The sequence below is a fragment of the Watersipora subatra genome, chromosome 3 (assembly GCF_963576615.1).
Source record: "Watersipora subatra chromosome 3, tzWatSuba1.1, whole genome shotgun sequence".
NCBI lineage: Eukaryota > Metazoa > Bryozoa > Gymnolaemata > Cheilostomatida > Watersiporidae > Watersipora > Watersipora subatra.
Window position 1 is genome coordinate 66,176,784 of NC_088710.1, and position 18,208 is coordinate 66,194,991.

Here is an 18,208-nt window from a genome sequence, read left to right on the forward strand (position 1 = left end):
TTGACCAATCTGGTCGACCTGGTGTAACTCTGCCTCAGCCAGATCTCTGGTAGCACTCCGTCGGCTGCTTGGCATGGTTACAAAGTTTATCTTAGAAGTTCGTGGTCAATCCCACTGCTGCCACCAGTGTGTTGGATCCTGCGACCAACACGTAGAGGCGACTAGGTCGGCTTACTCTACCGGTCTGCATTCACCCTCCACAGGGGCCGTGTAAGTATTGCTCGTAGACCAACACGCGGAGGCGACTAGGTCGACTTACACCACCGGCCAATCACAACTACCTACACCAGGAATTGCTCCCTGGGAGATATAATGCTCGTACGACAAGGTCGACCTGAGGTCGACGCGGGTCGACAGTGTATTTCTAACCCTACTCCCAAAGCACAGTCCGAAGGACTTAGGCTTGGAGTACGTAAGTGCTCAGTGTGTTTCTGTATTGCGCAAGGAAACAGAAGAGTGTGGGTCCAACTGCAAAGCATGTATTGAACAACTTCTAGGCCGATAGACACGGCCTTATATATAACAAAATATGTAAATGAGGTGGCTAGGGCCAACCTCCTCTAGGGGCGTGACTATATAAAATAACCAAGAGCACACAACTCTAATAATAATAACTAAAAAGGAGATGGTACGGCAAGTTTCCATCACACATAACAATGTATAAAAGTGAAGGCAGAGAAAAGATTTTCTTTTGTAACACTACTATGTATCGTATATCCATATCGAGAGGGTATTGTGATCATGGCAAAAGTAAACATTCCTATGTTAGCTACGCATTGCTAAGAAACTTTTGTTTGTTTCATAATAACACGAAAACAATTACTACAGAACATACTGCCTTTGTCAGATTTAAAAACGCTGCCTTTGTTAGACTTAAAAAAGGTCACATTGCCTGAGCAGATTAGGCATTTCCAAAGGTAGGATTGGTAAAGTTAGTATCAAATAATACTTCTCGTGTCACCATTATGAGTGCCTCTTCAATTGGCAGAGTGTGGATATTTAACTGTTTACGGGACTAGCACTAAACACCTTCATACATGTGCGTCTAGAATATAATTATCATTTACTGTTTTATGTAACTCTAAAGAGATTTTTTATTAAAAACATAAATAACATCTTTATCATTAACCAAGTCTACTTATAAACTTACATCAAAATTATTAGTTGATGCAATTATTAGTATTATTATTATTATTAGTATTATTAGTATTATTAGTATTATTATTATTAGTATTATTAGTATTATTATTATTATTAGTATTATTAGTATTATTATTATTAGTATTATTAGTATTATTATTATTAGTATTATTATTATTAGTATTATTAGTATTATTATTATTAGTATTATTAGTATTATTATTATTATTAGTATTATTATTATTATTATTAGTATTATTATTATTATTATTATTAGTATTATTAGTATTATTATTATTATTAGTATTATTAGTATTATTATTATTAGTATTATTAGTATTATTAGTATTATTATTATTATTAGTATTATTAGTATTATTATTATTATTAGTATTATTATTATTAGTATTATTAGTATTATTAGTATTATTATTATTATTAGTATTATTAGTATTATTATTAGTATTATTATTATTATTATTAGTATTATTAGTATTATTATTATTAGTATTATTATTATTATTAGTATTATTAGTATTATTATTATTAGTATTATTAGTATTATTATTATTATTAGTATTATTAGTATCATTATTATTAGTATTATTAATCTTTAAACAATCTTTAAACTGGTGTAGTGGCTGCTACAAATGTTACCAGCTAATCATGGTTTATCTCCTTTCACTATTTCTGTGTCTTTTTCTGGGTCGTGTGTGTTATATTTTATCAAACAAGATATGACTGGCTGAGACAAACAACCAGTTGATCCTGCGCTGTCACTTCTGCCGGGAATGATAAGACAGTGTAATCTTTGATTACACAACTAGCGAAAGGGCATATGCTCTCGCCATACTTCTCTCGCAACTTTGATAAGGTAACATCATATGATCATGGCATCATGTGAGTCTGATTCAATAAAAAGGAGATTAGTGGAAGGGTTAGCACACTTCATCAAACGACTGTCTGCAGTCCAGGTATGTTGTCCAAGTCTATTTGATACAGCTTTGGTTATAGCATCACAGAATCATATCATTTGTCAACTTAAATTTAAGCTGTTTAGGGTAAAACAAGTGTTTTTATTGGTTACCTAATGTAAAATAAACACTTAACTTAAAGCGCATATTATACTGTAAATAAATTTGCTCTGAAAGTACAGAACTATTTCTAATATCATGAAAAAATGTTTAACAGGTTGTCATAACAACAACTATACAAATTATTTTTCCTTTTTTATGTGGTTTCTCTCTGTTCGTTCTAGAAGCTTTTGATCTGAAGATGATTCGAAAGGCAGCATCTCTCATACTGCTGCTAGCGCTAATAGCTTGTAGCAATGCGCTGACTCAGTCAGCATACCTAGACGGACAAGAAAGGTTTTACATAGAATGGGAGTATACAGATACCAATATCACAATCTTAGCAAGAGTCAACACGACTGGCTGGTTTGGCATCGGGTTTAGTTCCAACGGAGGAATGGCCGGAGCAGATATAATTACCGCGTCTGTTGTCAATGGCACAGCCCTTCTTCAGGTTTGTACTCTAAGAACTTGTCTACTAAATTCTGTGATCAATGTAGAAATAAATCACTTATTTTGACAAATTTCAGTTTTGTTAACACCAAGTTAAAACTGACACCATAGGACAGGTATGCTGAGAAAAACGGATATCCAGCAGTAGACAACTCCCAAGATGTAGAACTTCTTTTTGGATCTGAAGTGGACGGAGTCACCACCATAAAGTTTACAAGGAAACACAACACCTGTGATGACAAAGACAGGATTGTTGGAGTAAGTATCAAAAATGCATGTTCCTACTATAAATCGTGTGTGTAATGCTATAGTGTGTCTATGAGTGTTGCCTAGCAGTACTATCATAAGCCAATATTATTACTGTAGTATGATTATGAATCACTGGTGTCACTTGACAATAATGTTGAGTCATTTTGTTGTATCATGACATTACCGATATGACAGCCACTTATCTTACCTTAAAATATTATTACATGATAATCTCAGCATATGTCCCATAACATCACCGCGCAGAGTCATGAGCTTCCCATTCGAATTTTTTTGTTACTTTCATAATTTGTAAACTGCCTGGCTAAACAATTTTTATGAAACCAAATCTTTTATCCTGATAGTAGATGATCTAATAATGTATTTAACTCATTATCAGCTAGATTAAAATAAGTTGGTGTTCTTATTTTATGCATGGCTTTTATACAACTGCAATATAGTAGAGGCTACAGACTAAATGGTTATGTAATGAATCATATAAACATGCCCAACTTTACTAATGTGACATAGTATTATGATATATCAACATTAGGTGGTAATATAGTATAATATTATTTTATAATGATATGATACAAAATATATTAATATGGTATAATATTATAATACAATGAACAAATGTTATCATACCTTAAAGTATGTAACTAGTTCATTGTACAGCTATTATAATATTATGTTATATTATATATTAATCTATTACAATGTAGTTTCTGCTGTAATTTAATTTATAAACACATTAAATCATGTTTCAGTTAAATATAATACAGTACTACTGTTTATAGCTATGAACATCGGGGAAAATGTAAAGATATGTAATAGTAATTAATTAATTAACATTAATCTATGAAATGCAACATGCAGCAGTGTCATGATAGTGCATGTAGTACAACTGATTCTCTACAACAGGCCACAAACACAATACAATTAGTTATACTAGTACTCGTGATGCCTGGTATCTGTTCCATGGTAAGGTTGACTTTACTTCTAGACAGACACTATGAGAGTAATCTATGCCATATCTCCAGATGGTACAGACAACCTTAGCTACCACACACCATACAGCAGAGGAGCTAAGAGCATCTACCTCAGGAGAAAGTTTGTCGCAAAGCCTGCGATGCCGGATGATGCGTTTACTTATGAGATAAAGGCTAATGACGTAGGTTACAGTCGCCGGCACTACATAGTTGATGATTATAGCGGTATAACAGCATGTATATGTTTTCTTAATATCTCCATGAAGTATGCGTTACAATCATCAATTGCTCTGACATATCCTCCACAGTTTGTATCATGTTTCATTTAAAACCTTTATGAGAAGTTTGAGTAACATAAGGATTTTAGCAGCTAGGTACAGTACTGTACTCATCACAAAAAGATGGTAAACTATTGTCCACCATTTGAACTGCAGATGGCTGCCTTTTTAATATCATTAAGATGTGATCAACAAGTAGGGTCAGCTGCTTCTTGTTTATGTCATTGTATTTTGTGTTTGAAAAATGGGAGACCTTGGCTGCTTGAGCTAATTTTTTACATTCCTTGCTTTAGATTTGCCCACCGGACACTCTTCATTGACTGATACAAGCTTTTTCTATTTAATCTGCTCGCAAAATTCTTTCTAATAATATTTTTATAACAGCTAGCTAGTGGCACTTCAAAAGTTAGAACCATTCATGAGGTAGTGTAGTTCTATAGATTTATATCCTGTATATTGATAGCTTTGTATGCACGTCTTGCAGGTAGAAATAGATGCTTACCATACCATGTACCACTGTCAGCTGAAGAGAGCCCCTAAATTTTCTACCAAGCATCATTTGATCAAGGTATATGTATACGTAACAGTCACCTTGTTACTCCACATCACTGTAACAGTCACCTTGTTACTCCACATCACTGTAACAGTCACCTTGTTACTCCACATCACTGTAACAGTCACCTTGTTACTCCACATCACTGTAACAGTCACCTTGTTACTCCACATCACTGTAACAGTCACCTTGTTACTCCACATCACTGTAACAGTCACCTTGTTACTCCACATCACTGTAACAGTCACCTTGTTACTCCACATCACTGTAACAGTCACCTTGTTACTCCACATCACTGTAACAGTCACCTTGTTACTCCACATCACTGTAACAATCACCTTGTTACTCTACATCACTGTAACAGTCACCTTCACTCTTCTACTACATACTTTTCCGATTAAAGATGGTTCTCGCTATGAAGATTTATCACTTGTTCACAAACCATTTTCACTAAACTATTTTTAGAATATTGCTTCAGACATGTCGTCAAACCAGTTCAGTGGCGAGTTAAACGATATAACTTGATGAATTGTATAATTTAATTCTAATTTTTTGTTAAAAGGGAAGAGAAAACAATTATTAATTTTGTGTTTTTGACTTTTGGAGTTACTCAAGCTTTTATTTTTTAAAAGCCATTGCTGAATATTCTAGGAACAAGAAAAGCTTTTTTGATTTTTACTGTACGAAAATAAATTGAAGTCAAAAAGTTAAGATTATTTAATACTTATTTATTGTTTAGTTTCTTGAGTTGATTTATAAAGTTATAATTTCCATCAGGTTGAGCCATTAATAGAAGAGGAGAATAAAGGCTTGGTGCACCATGTGGTCATCTATGCTTGCTATGATGCTGTCGACAGAGAGCACTACTTTGATGGCAACAACACAAGCTTTGACTGTCTCGTGCAGGCAAACATGCCACCTGATGTCTACAGCTGTAAAACTCCCATCACGGTTTGGGGTGTTGGAGGAGGGGTAAGTTAGCTCTACCGGGCTCATAATGGTGGACATCTGTGTTGGCTTCACGGTAGAGAGCAGCAGGCATGGTGATATAGTTCAGTCTATAGAGTAGTATGAGGGCATTTGCAACTATCCGTTCCATCACCTCTGGCCATCCTTGCCGGCTTTAATCAATTTCGTAAACAATTGATCAAAATTTTCATATTCCATGTATCAGTTCTCAAATGAATATACTATAATGTAAATTAGCTGACAAAACAATAAAACTTGAAAAATTTCTGATCACATCTGATACTTTAGGATACATGTTTTCTTACTCACTAGTAGCAGTATTGAGGCTTATACTTTGCCCGCTTTTAAAACTTTCAAGATGCAAGTATAAGTTGATAGAATAATATTAAGAATGACAAAGACATTTTTAGTGAGCTCTGACAAGACAATATGCAGTATATATACAGTAGTTTTTATTGAACCTGGCTGACAGAACCAAATTATCATGTTGAATCAGTCAGCTCAACTTACAGACTGTCTTATCTTTTATAATAGTTGTCACAGTCATTAAGAGAGTGAATTCTAATTAAAGAGTAGGTCTGATGCATACACTTGTACATAGCCATAGTGTTGTGTATTATAAACTATGCCTACTACACTGTGGTATGTATATACATGTATGGTATTGAGTTTACACCTGTATATATTAGTGTACTTTGAAGAATAGCTCATGTATCATGGGTTTTATATACATGTACTTGTATAGCACTGAGTGTACATCTGTATAGGTTAGTGTATCACGGTGAATATCACATATAGCGTGTATTTTATATACTTGTATGGCACTGAGTGTATACATGTATAGTATAGTATATTATACAGAACATCTCATTAATCATACACTTCACACACTTTTATAGCATTGAGTGTACACTTGTGTAGTGTATTGAGGAGAATATCTGATGTATCGTGTAATGTGTACAGTTCATCTCTGTAGTGTATAGTAATACAGACTGTACTTAGTGTATGGTGTAATCAATATAGAGTTTGTTATGAAATGTACCTTTTCTTCAGGGTCGACCATGCATTCAGCTGAGCATGCTCCGGTAGTGGTTTCATGAGAAGTGCTGTGTTTTATTTAGAGCACTATATAGAATTCTTCTTGTGTATTTATTAGCCTTGTTACCTAGTTGTTAGTAGCGTACGCCACTATCTTATTGCGATTTTCAGTAGCTACTGTCAAACTAATTTGGAAACTCAACCTACAAACTTGGCTACATGAGTGAGTTATGGATGAAACATAACAATTTGGTTTCAAATGGATTTTACAGCCCATGTACTATCCTGAGGAAGCTGGTTTTCCATTTGGAGATGAAGATTCCCCCGACTACATTGTAATGGAGATGCACTATGACAATCCACAACTTTTATCCGGCCGAAGAGACAGCTCCGGTTAGTCTGAATGCCATCTAGTGTTTCTGTTAAACCATAGGCTATATAGAATAAAGGAAAATAGGTGATAGAATTATGGGCTAGCCTGTGATTCACAGCTTTTTTCTCTTATAATGATAATACAAAATTCCAATCAGTGATTCTCCCTAAATAACCACGTTACCAGCATGCCATGAAGAGGTAAGGCTCGCTAATTTTTTTTAAATGCACTTGTTTGTGTAATATAAAACCATACTTCAACTTGTGGCGTATTCATAATAGTCTTGTTCAGTCAATCAGTTTCAATAATAGAAAACAAATCAATGGTTGAAGTCATGTGGACACAAGTCATTTACAATAATCACTGAGAGCCCAGGTCGTATGGTTACAGGATTCCGGCTGACATTCACACCGACTCTGAGAAAGTATGATGCAGGAATTCTAACATTGGGTGCTGTGCATGGCATTGCCATTCCACCTAAGGTCAAAGATTTTACCAGCTCTGGTTTCTGTACCAACACCTGTACTCAGAGGGTAGGTATGAGCAAAGCTATAGTCAGTATTGGAGTAGCTGCAGCTGGCACATTTATAAAAACACAAGTTTCATCCTTAAAACTATTTTAGACTACAGTGAGACATTTCGTTTTAATTGTAATTTCTTTTCACGGTAATGAAGGTAGTGAATTATTTGCGCAAAGAGAAGCAGCCATATAACTTTTTAAAGATGTGGTTGCGTCAAATTTGAGTTGATTTTAAAAGAAAGTATCTTTCTTTGTCTATCAGTTGATATGTTGATTATGTTCTTTGTTGTGTTAGGCGATTTCATTGTCAAGATATTTGAAGATTAAAATCGAAAAAATTCGATCGCGGGAAAAACGCTCAGGAAAAAAACATGCCCAGACTTGACCAAAATGATGTACCACGTGATGCAACCTGTCTCTATCTCTCGTATTCACATCGGCTATTGCGATAAAAGTCTAGTCCTACGCGGCTCTATTGGCATATATTTTATCTTGTATTTGCTCGTGTTGACTAAAATGAAATTTTAAATCCGGCTACAGATAAATTATTACCAATGTTTCGAAGACCTCAAACAAGGAAAATTAAAAACTTGTCATATTAGCTTCTTCTAAATGCTGTGTAAACATCTTAGTACCGACTACTAATTCTACCGGTCTGTGGTAATTCTGTCAAGCAAAAAAATTACGCAGGAAATTGCGCAGGAAATTACATTATAACCTCAAACAGGGAAATATAATCTGAATGTAAACTCAACAGTATATCTGTAGGAGACTCGAAGTAAAAAATAAACATTATGCATTATATGCATATATGCATTTACCTCTATTCTCCTATCTTCCTCCATAGCACTTTAACCACCTGATGCCCAGAAAACTCGGAGTCACCTTCGCAGTAACTTTACAGTAATTTTTACAATTTTGTTGTTCGTCAATAAAATGTGTCGATCGAGTAATTCATGTTTTACATGTGTACTAATTGAATACTCGACATTGCACTAGTAGTAAAAAAGTTTATTACTTTTTTATTACTCAGAAAGTTCATTTTTGTTCAACATGCATTTACCATTCTAACTTTTGAATGAAAGCGTTTATTTATTTATAATTTAATTATTTTTGTATTCAGCCAGTGTGTTTAAGCTAGCTGACACCTTCTATTGTAATTTCAACACCACCAGAAGGTAGACAACTGTTGCATAACACATTTCTTGAGGTGGCCGGCTCCCCAGTAGTCATATTAACTACCGAAATGTTATACAATTTGTAATATCTAAAAGATTTAGCTGCTGTACACAAAGTTTATTATGTGTAAACGGAACAAAAATCTTATAATTCTTCATGTGATGGGAAATATTTTTGGTGCAGTTCAAAAAAAATTTACAAAACAATTCGACAACAGTAATGGTGCCTAAATGTGAAATAATTAGCAAGCAATGGTTAGATAAAGTCTGTACTACTATGATGATTGCAATAAAAATATTTGATACTGATACAATTAATGCAAACTGAGAAAACAAAATAAAAATTATGAGTATGTTGAATTAATAATAACAACTAGTACATAAAAGTGTGTGTATAAAAAGATTATTGGTGCTGTAGAAACTATTCAGCCAAATTTTGAATGCAGAGATGCTGGTACAAATGTAAAAGGAGGTATTGGCATTAAATACATCACTGAAGTGTGCGAGTATAAGCGATGTTCTTTAAGAGAGAACGTAGATGACGCAGGCGTTGTAGATAGCGTAGAAAACGTAGATAATGTAGATAGCATAGATATATAAATATATAGATAAATATATAAATACATGCATTGCTATAGAGATATAGATATATCTATGTATATTATATAAATTAACACTGTCTCTAAATGAGCAAAAATGAATCCAATTTTAGCAGTTGTTTGACTGCCATTGTTGCCACTATGTAGAATGTATGTCTTAGTTACACCATCGTTGTCGTTAAGCTACCCTTAATGTTATCCTTAACATTAACAGATTGCATTGAATACACATGAGAGCAAATTTGGTGAGTAGTTAAGCTTATTCACAGCCACCCTCACTTTACTTTTGCCTTTTAGAATCTAAAGACTGACTTGAACGTGTTTGGATCCTTTCTCCACTCCCATCTTACAGCCACTCAAGTTATAACCAGACACTTCCGGAACAACGAGGAGCTTGATATTATAGATGAAGACAGGCACTATGACTTCAACTACCAGCAGTATAAGACTTTCGAGGACCCAGTTGTCATCAAACCTGTGAGTATCTCAGACTTCCCAAACTGTAATAAACCAGTAATTAGGTAATTGACCAGTTGAGATTAGCTGTAGGGGAGAGCTTCTCTCATGTGTGTTTGTGTTACAGGGAGATGATATGCTGGTTCAGTGCCACCACAATACAGAGAAGAGAGTCAACATGACATATGTAAGTACACAATACAGATAACAGAGACAGTATAACATATGTACATGTAAGTACATAATGCAGAAAGCATAGCCAATGTATATGTAAGTACATAGTTAAGAGAATATGGTCAGTGTGTAGGTACATACTGGCTATACAGAGAATAGAGTCAGTGTGACATATATAAGTACACAATACAGAGAACATAGTCAATATGACATATGTAAGTTGTTGATTAGGGTGAAACATTCCAAATATTTCGTTGACAAAAAAGTTTTCGTCTGAAATTAGTGTATGGACGCCATGAAGAAGCAACTTTTGAAAACTTAAATTTCGCGTTACATGAAAACCTTGAATACTTTTTAACTCAAACTCTTCTATAACTATTTTATCTGCTAGTGTGAAGCACTGAAGAAAACACTTAGATCTCATGTAGGAATCCAGTAATTCAATCAATATAAACTGATTCTTTTGACATCGGGCTCAGAGAGACCTGGCCAAGTTCACAAATCGTCACATTGAAACGGGATCTTTATGCTTAACTTATGCTTGCTGCAAAAAAGTTAAGAGATTGCATACAAATATGCTGTTTTTTATTTGAGGCTCAAACACTACAAACTGCCTCAACATGCTTGACTGTTTGTTTAGTAAAATGTTATATGAGATGGAATATTAGAAAATCTCTTAAATTCAGGCTTAAATCGTAAATCTTACAACTCTGTTACGATTATCATGATTAAGGGTGACCTGCCTTCTACTTCCGAGATGTGCAATACTTTCTTGTCCTACTACCCTGCCAGCAAACTCGACTACTGCTACTCGATGCCAGGCTGGGTTTCTTTCACCCCGTATGATCCTGCAACAGAAATTTTCTTCAAGGACAATATGCAGTTCAAAGGAAAGCTGAAAAGGTACTGACATGCAGGCTATAAGTTAATACAATCTATAATCATGACCTCTTTACTGATCAATAGAGGATTTTTATGGAAGTCTTTTTGAATGTTTTCTAAATTGTGCAGTACTTAATGGGTGTGAGCTTGGTTTGCTAGTAATTGTTGATTGATAACAGAAACGGGAGACCTACTTGAATGGCTAAACAATTGTCTTCTTTCTGGTCACTGCAGGTTTAGACAGTCACAGGCTATTATTTAAGTTTAATAGTTTAAAGTTTGGTCTTAACAATATTTGGAGCAAAATTATCAAATCGTTTTAGTAAAAACAGCTGGAGGAACGGGTTTGACCAGATCACAAACTCTAACCTCTGGACGGAAGAGAGAATAGAAAATTTAGAAAAAGGCTACCTTGATGCCCCTCACACGGAGCTCTGCCTACGTAGGAACTTTGCTACATCGCCACAGGTGATCTTTTCATTGTTAGATATATATACCATTTGATAAAATTTATTCCGGCCTACTGCTAACATCTGTATGACTCACATCTGTATGACCAACATCTGTATGATTCACATATGTATGGCTCATATCTGTATGACTCACATCTGTATGACTAACGCCTGAATCACTCACATCTGTATGACTCACATCTGTATGACTCCCAGCTGTATGACTCTCTCCTGTATGACTCACATCTGTATGACTCACATCTGTATGACTCACATCTGTATGACTCATGCCTGAATCCCTCACATCTGTATGACTCACGTCTGAATCCCTCACATCTGTATGACTCACATATGTATGACTCATGTCTGAATCACTCACATCTGTATGACTCACATCTGTATGACTCCCAGCTGTATGACTCTCATCTGTATGACTCACATCTGTATGACTCACGTCTGAATCACTCACATCTGTATGACTCACGTCTGAATCCCTCACATCTGTATGAATCACATCTGTATGGCTCACATATGAATGAATCACATCTGTATGACTCACACCTGTATGACTCACATCTGTATGACTCATCTGTATGACTCACATCTGTATGACTCACATATGAATGAATCACACCTGTATCACTCACATCTGTATGACTCTCATCTGTATGAATCACATCTGTATGACTCCCACCTGTATGACTCACATCTGTATGACTCACGTCTGAATCACTCACCTGTATGACTCACATCTGTATTACTCCCAGCTGTATGACTCTCATCTGTATGACTCACATCTGTATAACTCACATCTGTATGACTCACATCTGTATGACTCACATCTGAATTACTCACATCTGTATGACTCATGTCTGAATCCCTCACATCTGTATGACTCACATCTGTATGACTCACATCTGTATGAATCACATCTGTTTGACTCACATCTGTATGACTCTCATTTGTAGGACAGCTAGTCAGAACTTAGCAATAAATATATATACCAAATCTTGACTTTATAATTTGACATTGTATCGTTCAATGGCGTAGGTGCCACTCTCAAGGAACTCTTGCTAATAAGAATAGCAGGTTGACTGGTAGTGAGATGCAAACTGTCTCATGAGTTTATGGAACTTTTATATGTGTAATAGGTCGTACGTAAGGCTAAGATATTAAACAAATAGAAATATTAAAAAAGGATTAAGGGTAGGTTGAGGCTAGGTTGCATTGGTGTCAAAAAAATTGAAACATTCGCAACCAAAAGATCAAGCAACATCAGCGGAGAGACCTATCTTTGTGTTGTGCATTGGTTTATCATATGCATTCTATAGTTTTTGTCAATCAACAGAAAAATTCGCTTTATAATAAACGTACTGGCAAATATTTTGCATGAATATCTCTTATAGTGGGCCAAAGAGAGGTATACGCCACCCAGCGCTAGCAAGGCTTCACCAGCGCTGAGAGGATATGAGAAAGAGTGCTTGACTCCAAGCGATCAACCAAATGTTGTGATTGGTTAAAGGATGCCAGGCTACCTTGAACTGTTTGCATTACTGCTGGAGTACCCAGTAATCGGACTGTTCCCTGGGCCAGTCGTCAAGGGAACATAACCATCACCTGAATCATTATTAGCTTTGTTTATTATTCTTTCTTTGTTTTGATTTGATTTGATTTGATTTTTATTGCGTAATAATAACATGACAATATGAGTAAAAAAATACACAGAGTAGCAATAGGACATGCCAGATAGCCAGAGGCTAGAGTCAAGGCAGCCCCAGCAAGCAGTAGGAAAAGAAACAGAATCAGCGATAAGCGCACACTCCGGAGCACCAGAGTCAGGAAGGACAGTCCCAGGACGCCCACAGGCGCTCTACCAACTTCGCCTTCAGCTGACCCGGAGCAGAGCCCGCACAATCACTCAAAAATTTATTATATAATTTCATTGCACTAAAAAATATCGATCTCTGTCCCTTAGAAGACAAACACTTTTTCAACTTTAATTGATTTTTACTTTTTAAACGGGTATCTTGACAATGATCTATCATAAAATCTTGCAACTCTTCCATGGGGAAAGAATTTGTTAAAAACATTAGCAGGCGATACTGGAATAAAATTTCAATTGGCATTATTTTTAAAATTTTAAAATTTTTGGAAACTGATTGATTTGGTTTAAAATTGAGTATTATTCTGATTGCCTTTTTTTGCATGATTAAAAGTTTGTTTAAATCAGTTTTGTTGCCGTGGCCCCAAAACTCGATTCCATAAATTAAAAGAGAATAGAAAAAACTGTAGTACAAATTGATCATGGTTGATTTGTCTAGGTAGGGGCGAATGAAACGTAATATTAGTAATATGTAATTAAGTTTTTTGATGAGACTTTGGATGTGTTTTTTAAAAGTCAAGTTGTTGTCTAACGTGATACCTAAAAATTGAGTCGAATCTTTGATTTGTAGTTGAGAATTGTTTAAAGAAAGGCTTAGATTATAATTTTGAGTGTTTTTAGACGGATTTTTGAAAACTACTTGAAATGTTTTACTGTTGTTTAAAATGAGTCTGTTTGATAGGCACCATTCATTAATAATATTTAATTCCTCTTGGAGTTTAGAATTATCTGTTGAAAATATATTGGTGTCATCTGCGAATAAAATACAATCCAAAGCAGGTGCAGCATTTACTAAGTCATTTATAAAAATTAAAAATAAGAGGGGTCCTAAAATTGATCCTTGTGGGACACCAATCGTAATTGCCCTCATTTGCGAACAATCAGTATCTGTTTTGGTAAATTGAAATCTATTATGGAGATAACTTTGAATAAGAGAGGAAGACTTTACACTAAAATTGTAGTAAAAAAGTTTGTCAATTTGTTCTTCTTGTCCAAACCGTATAATCTTTCCTTGTTTCTGTTTAACATCTTTGGCTACTTTATTCAACAACTGAGCAAGATAATTTGTCCTAAATTTAGGTTCGGCATTGTTAAATTACGTGATACAATAAATTACAAACGCACATCTGCTTTGAGCATGAAATATGCTGTCGAGTTGCTAAACAAAGCTATAGGCTGTTGGAGTGTTGGAGGCCTAAAGGTAAACGCTACAGATTTCAAAACATAGCCATTTATTAAATTACCATCTACTAATATTCAACTAGTCAACAATTGTTCATATTGATGATTTAGTTTAACATAAAAATGATTGTCAACATTCGCTTCATTGAACTCGGGCTTTTGTCAAAAGAAAAAAAAGATATGCCTCTGTTAATAACACAACGGTTACAACTAATTTTGTTAAACTTATTGTGAGAGTTTTGAGGCTTTCTAAAATTATGGCTTTATATAGAGATTAACTAAACATTGACCATAAATATGGAACAACAGAGAATGGCTGCACAAAAAAATGGTGGCATCTTTTTTTACGAAAATATGCCACACATTCGTTGTGAAACTAGAAAGTTATCTGCTAATTGTGTTTGCTTATCAACAATTTCAGATTAACAACTGTAGGTTTGTCACCTTTCAGATTATTAACACAGTGTGTGAAAGCCTCAAGCGGTCTCTTCGATTAATCTGCTGGGATCAGCTATGGAGATAGAACCTTTAGTTATTAGTTGGCTAGCCAACACGCCTGACAGTCTCCTTTTACGGTATTATACTTGTCATGCTGATTGAGAAGTCTCGCTGACTGAGTCTCACAATGAATTTAGATTAGGAAGGTTTTTTCAATTGCAGTTTAAGCCAGTCATTTTCATTACTGATTAAATAGCTTTGAAAATAACGTCTACATGTACAAAAAAACTGGAATTGTTTCTACATGTGAAGTTTCCTCCGCATGTATAGAAAGCTCGCAAAACCAATACAATAAGTAGAGACATAGGAGCAAGAACTATGAATGTTGGAGATGCATTATTGTTAAAAGTTAAAATCAATCAACACTTGAGTTGGCATCTACAATCGGAATCATCAGCTAGTTACATTGTAGAGTCTCTAGTGGCTCTTCTCTACATGATGTCTTCGTCTAATCACCTCATTAGCTTGCTCAGCTGCTTGTAGACATACTTTCTCATGAGGTCTCAGAACTGGGAGGTTCTTGCTGATACTTGTTGGACTGTACTTTTTAGTCTAGTACTGTAACAGTCGTGTTTTATATATCAAAAACCATCAAATCAAAAATACCATGAATGTGTATCTAACTACAAGTTCTTGACTTTCTCTGTATACAGTATTTGAAAAATATATTTTATTTATTGCAAAACAATTATGAAATGAGCGTAACAGAGTGAAAGCTAAAGCTTTTGCCTAGAGTGAGACAAATCCTGAATATATGTTTTAGTTTGTATTTTAGTTATATTATACCTTAAGATTTGTTGCAAAGTTTCTGAAGAGGCAGGTTTCTGTATGAGGGAAATCATCATAGGCAGACAATAATCGTTTCACTCATTCTGTAATCCAATGATTGATTTTAGTAAGTTGGAGGTTCTTGGTAGTTGGAGGTACTAAAATGATCAGCCATCTTCTGGATATATATTGTATAATGCAAAAACCATGGCATGGCAGCAGTAATATTTCATATTGAATTAATTAATTGAAAAGATAAGGATGTTAATCACACTATAAGGTGGAGAGGAAATACTAAATAAAACTCATTGTTTATACTGACAACGGATGTAGCATATAATAATCACAAGCTATTGAGAACATTGTATCAGAGTAATATATAGCATAATAACATTTTATAATAATTATACAATGAACTAGTTGCATATTTTAAAGTAAGATAACGTTAGTTCATTTTATTATTATAATGTTGTACAATACTAATATATTTTTATATTATATCATTATACGATAAAATTATACCACATTATTATATCGTATTATATTAAAATATCGTATAATATTGTTATACCATGTTGTTATGTTACAGTAGTTCAACTATTTATATTGAGTTTGTGGCCTGTTTTTTGCACTACATGCACTATAATTATATTGTGTGCATTATAATCGTTACAATGCGCAATTCATTGTAATTAAGAGACATTTTTATCTGTATAAAAACTCAAGCTAATAAGATAAGTGTTTTTTTCTGAATGAGACTGTGGTCCAGCCAATAGATAAGGGTATTGTTAAGAATTTACACAAGTGACAAAACATGTTCCAACAACGATGGAATGACTCATAGTTTCTCAAGCTATTACCAGCAAATACATCAGCTAAGGAACCAATAAACTCCTATTGCTCCACCTGGTTAGTCAATAAGTCTACGTCCTTGTTACCATTACAAGCAGCCGAACCTCGCTGACTTTATTGCTACAAATATGAATATATCGGGGACCTAGTGATGAGTTATATATACATGTATACATAACGCATGTTATATATATATATACCTGTGTTATATACATTATTATGGTTGAGCATTGTATACATTATACATCTAAATACTGGTGAACTTGCATGTGTTGTGGGTCGACAAGTTGGTATTGAGAGTACCTCTTCTATTTCGTCAGCTTTATCAATCTACACCTCTGCCACCATCAACTAATTTTGATATAGTTCGGATTAAGAGAAGATAAACTGTACTTTGTCATCACAGCTGTTGTGTTTCCTTGTGAACTTTATGATTGTAACTTCATCCACTTGAGATCCAAAGAGAAGTTTTACATCTTGGGAGTTATTTGCTGCTAAACATCCGGTCTTTTCAGAGTACCTGTAATATGGTGTTAGTTTTAACTTGTTGTTTACAAAACTGAAGTTTCTCAAAATAACTGATTTATTTCTAAATAGACCACAAAATTTAGTAGACAATTTCTTAGAGTACAAACCTGAAGAAGAGCTGTGCCGTTGACAACAGACGCGGTAATTATACCTGCTCCGGCCATTCCTCTGCTGGGACTGAAACCGATGCCAAACCAGCTAGTCGTGTTGACTCTTGCTAAGATTGTGGTATTGGCATCTATATACTCTCATTCTATGTAGAACCTTTCTTGTCTGTCTAAGTATGCTGATTGAGTCAGCGCATTGCTACAAGCTATAAGTGCTAGTAACAGTATAGGAGATGCTGCCTTTCGAATCATTGCCTAAATATACAAAATGGTATTAAATGCGGTAATCAAAAGAATCCATAAAATGTTCACAAACCTTTGTCAAACCATTTTCAAGCAAATTTTGACATAAGTTTGATGAACAAATTGTAGATATGTCATCAATAGCTCTTAATTACAAACCACAAAAAAAAATTAAATAAAACTTGTTGTCTCACTTTTCCAAATAAATAGGAAGAATGAATAATTCTTTGTATCTCGGAGTCCAACTTTATTGTTGTTTGTTGAATGCTTGTACAACCAATACTATAACTAGGTTATTCAAACATTAGGTAAATAAAGCAAAAATATTCCTATTTATTAAATTTGAGTTCTATTCAGCATCGTTTTACAAAAACTTGTCAGGAAGATGTTATGACCTCAATTCATAAGGGAGGAGTTTAAACATTCCATCGGTTGTGAGACATGAAAGATGCTGGTTTGTTGAATGGTGTTTTCAAAATTCAATCCAATGACCCAAGAACCCTGTTGTCTTACCTGGTGCTTTAGCTGTGTTCAAGTGCGTTCAATTGTAACAATCTTTACTTTAATAAGAGCAGTGTCTGTTCAACTGTCCAAAGCTACGCTGAGAGCGTTATAAGAAAAATTGTTTCCCATAGGAGTCGAACCCACAGCATCAGATTCAAAAAGCATGTGCGCTGCAACTTTACTACTCAATCACTTCACCTTTTTATGTGATAATTATGCATATAGTGATTACTCATGACGATCTCTCACACCACACAGGACTGGCAAA

The 18,208-nt window shown here is 34.6% G+C and overlaps 1 protein-coding gene across 1 annotated transcript; it reads left to right on the forward strand.

Moving 5' to 3' along the window:
• The first annotated feature begins 312 nt into the window (after positions 1-312).
• On the forward strand, positions 313-9,665 carry LOC137390896 (DBH-like monooxygenase protein 1 homolog). Its single transcript, XM_068077212.1, has 9 exons — positions 313-412; positions 2,399-2,667; positions 2,778-2,924; positions 3,919-4,086; positions 4,667-4,750; positions 5,513-5,707; positions 7,015-7,135; positions 7,506-7,648; positions 9,627-9,665. Exons 1-9 carry the CDS (start codon positions 313-315, stop codon positions 9,663-9,665), a joined length of 1,266 nt encoding a protein of 421 aa, XP_067933313.1.
• The last annotated feature ends 8,543 nt before the right edge of the window (positions 9,666-18,208 follow it).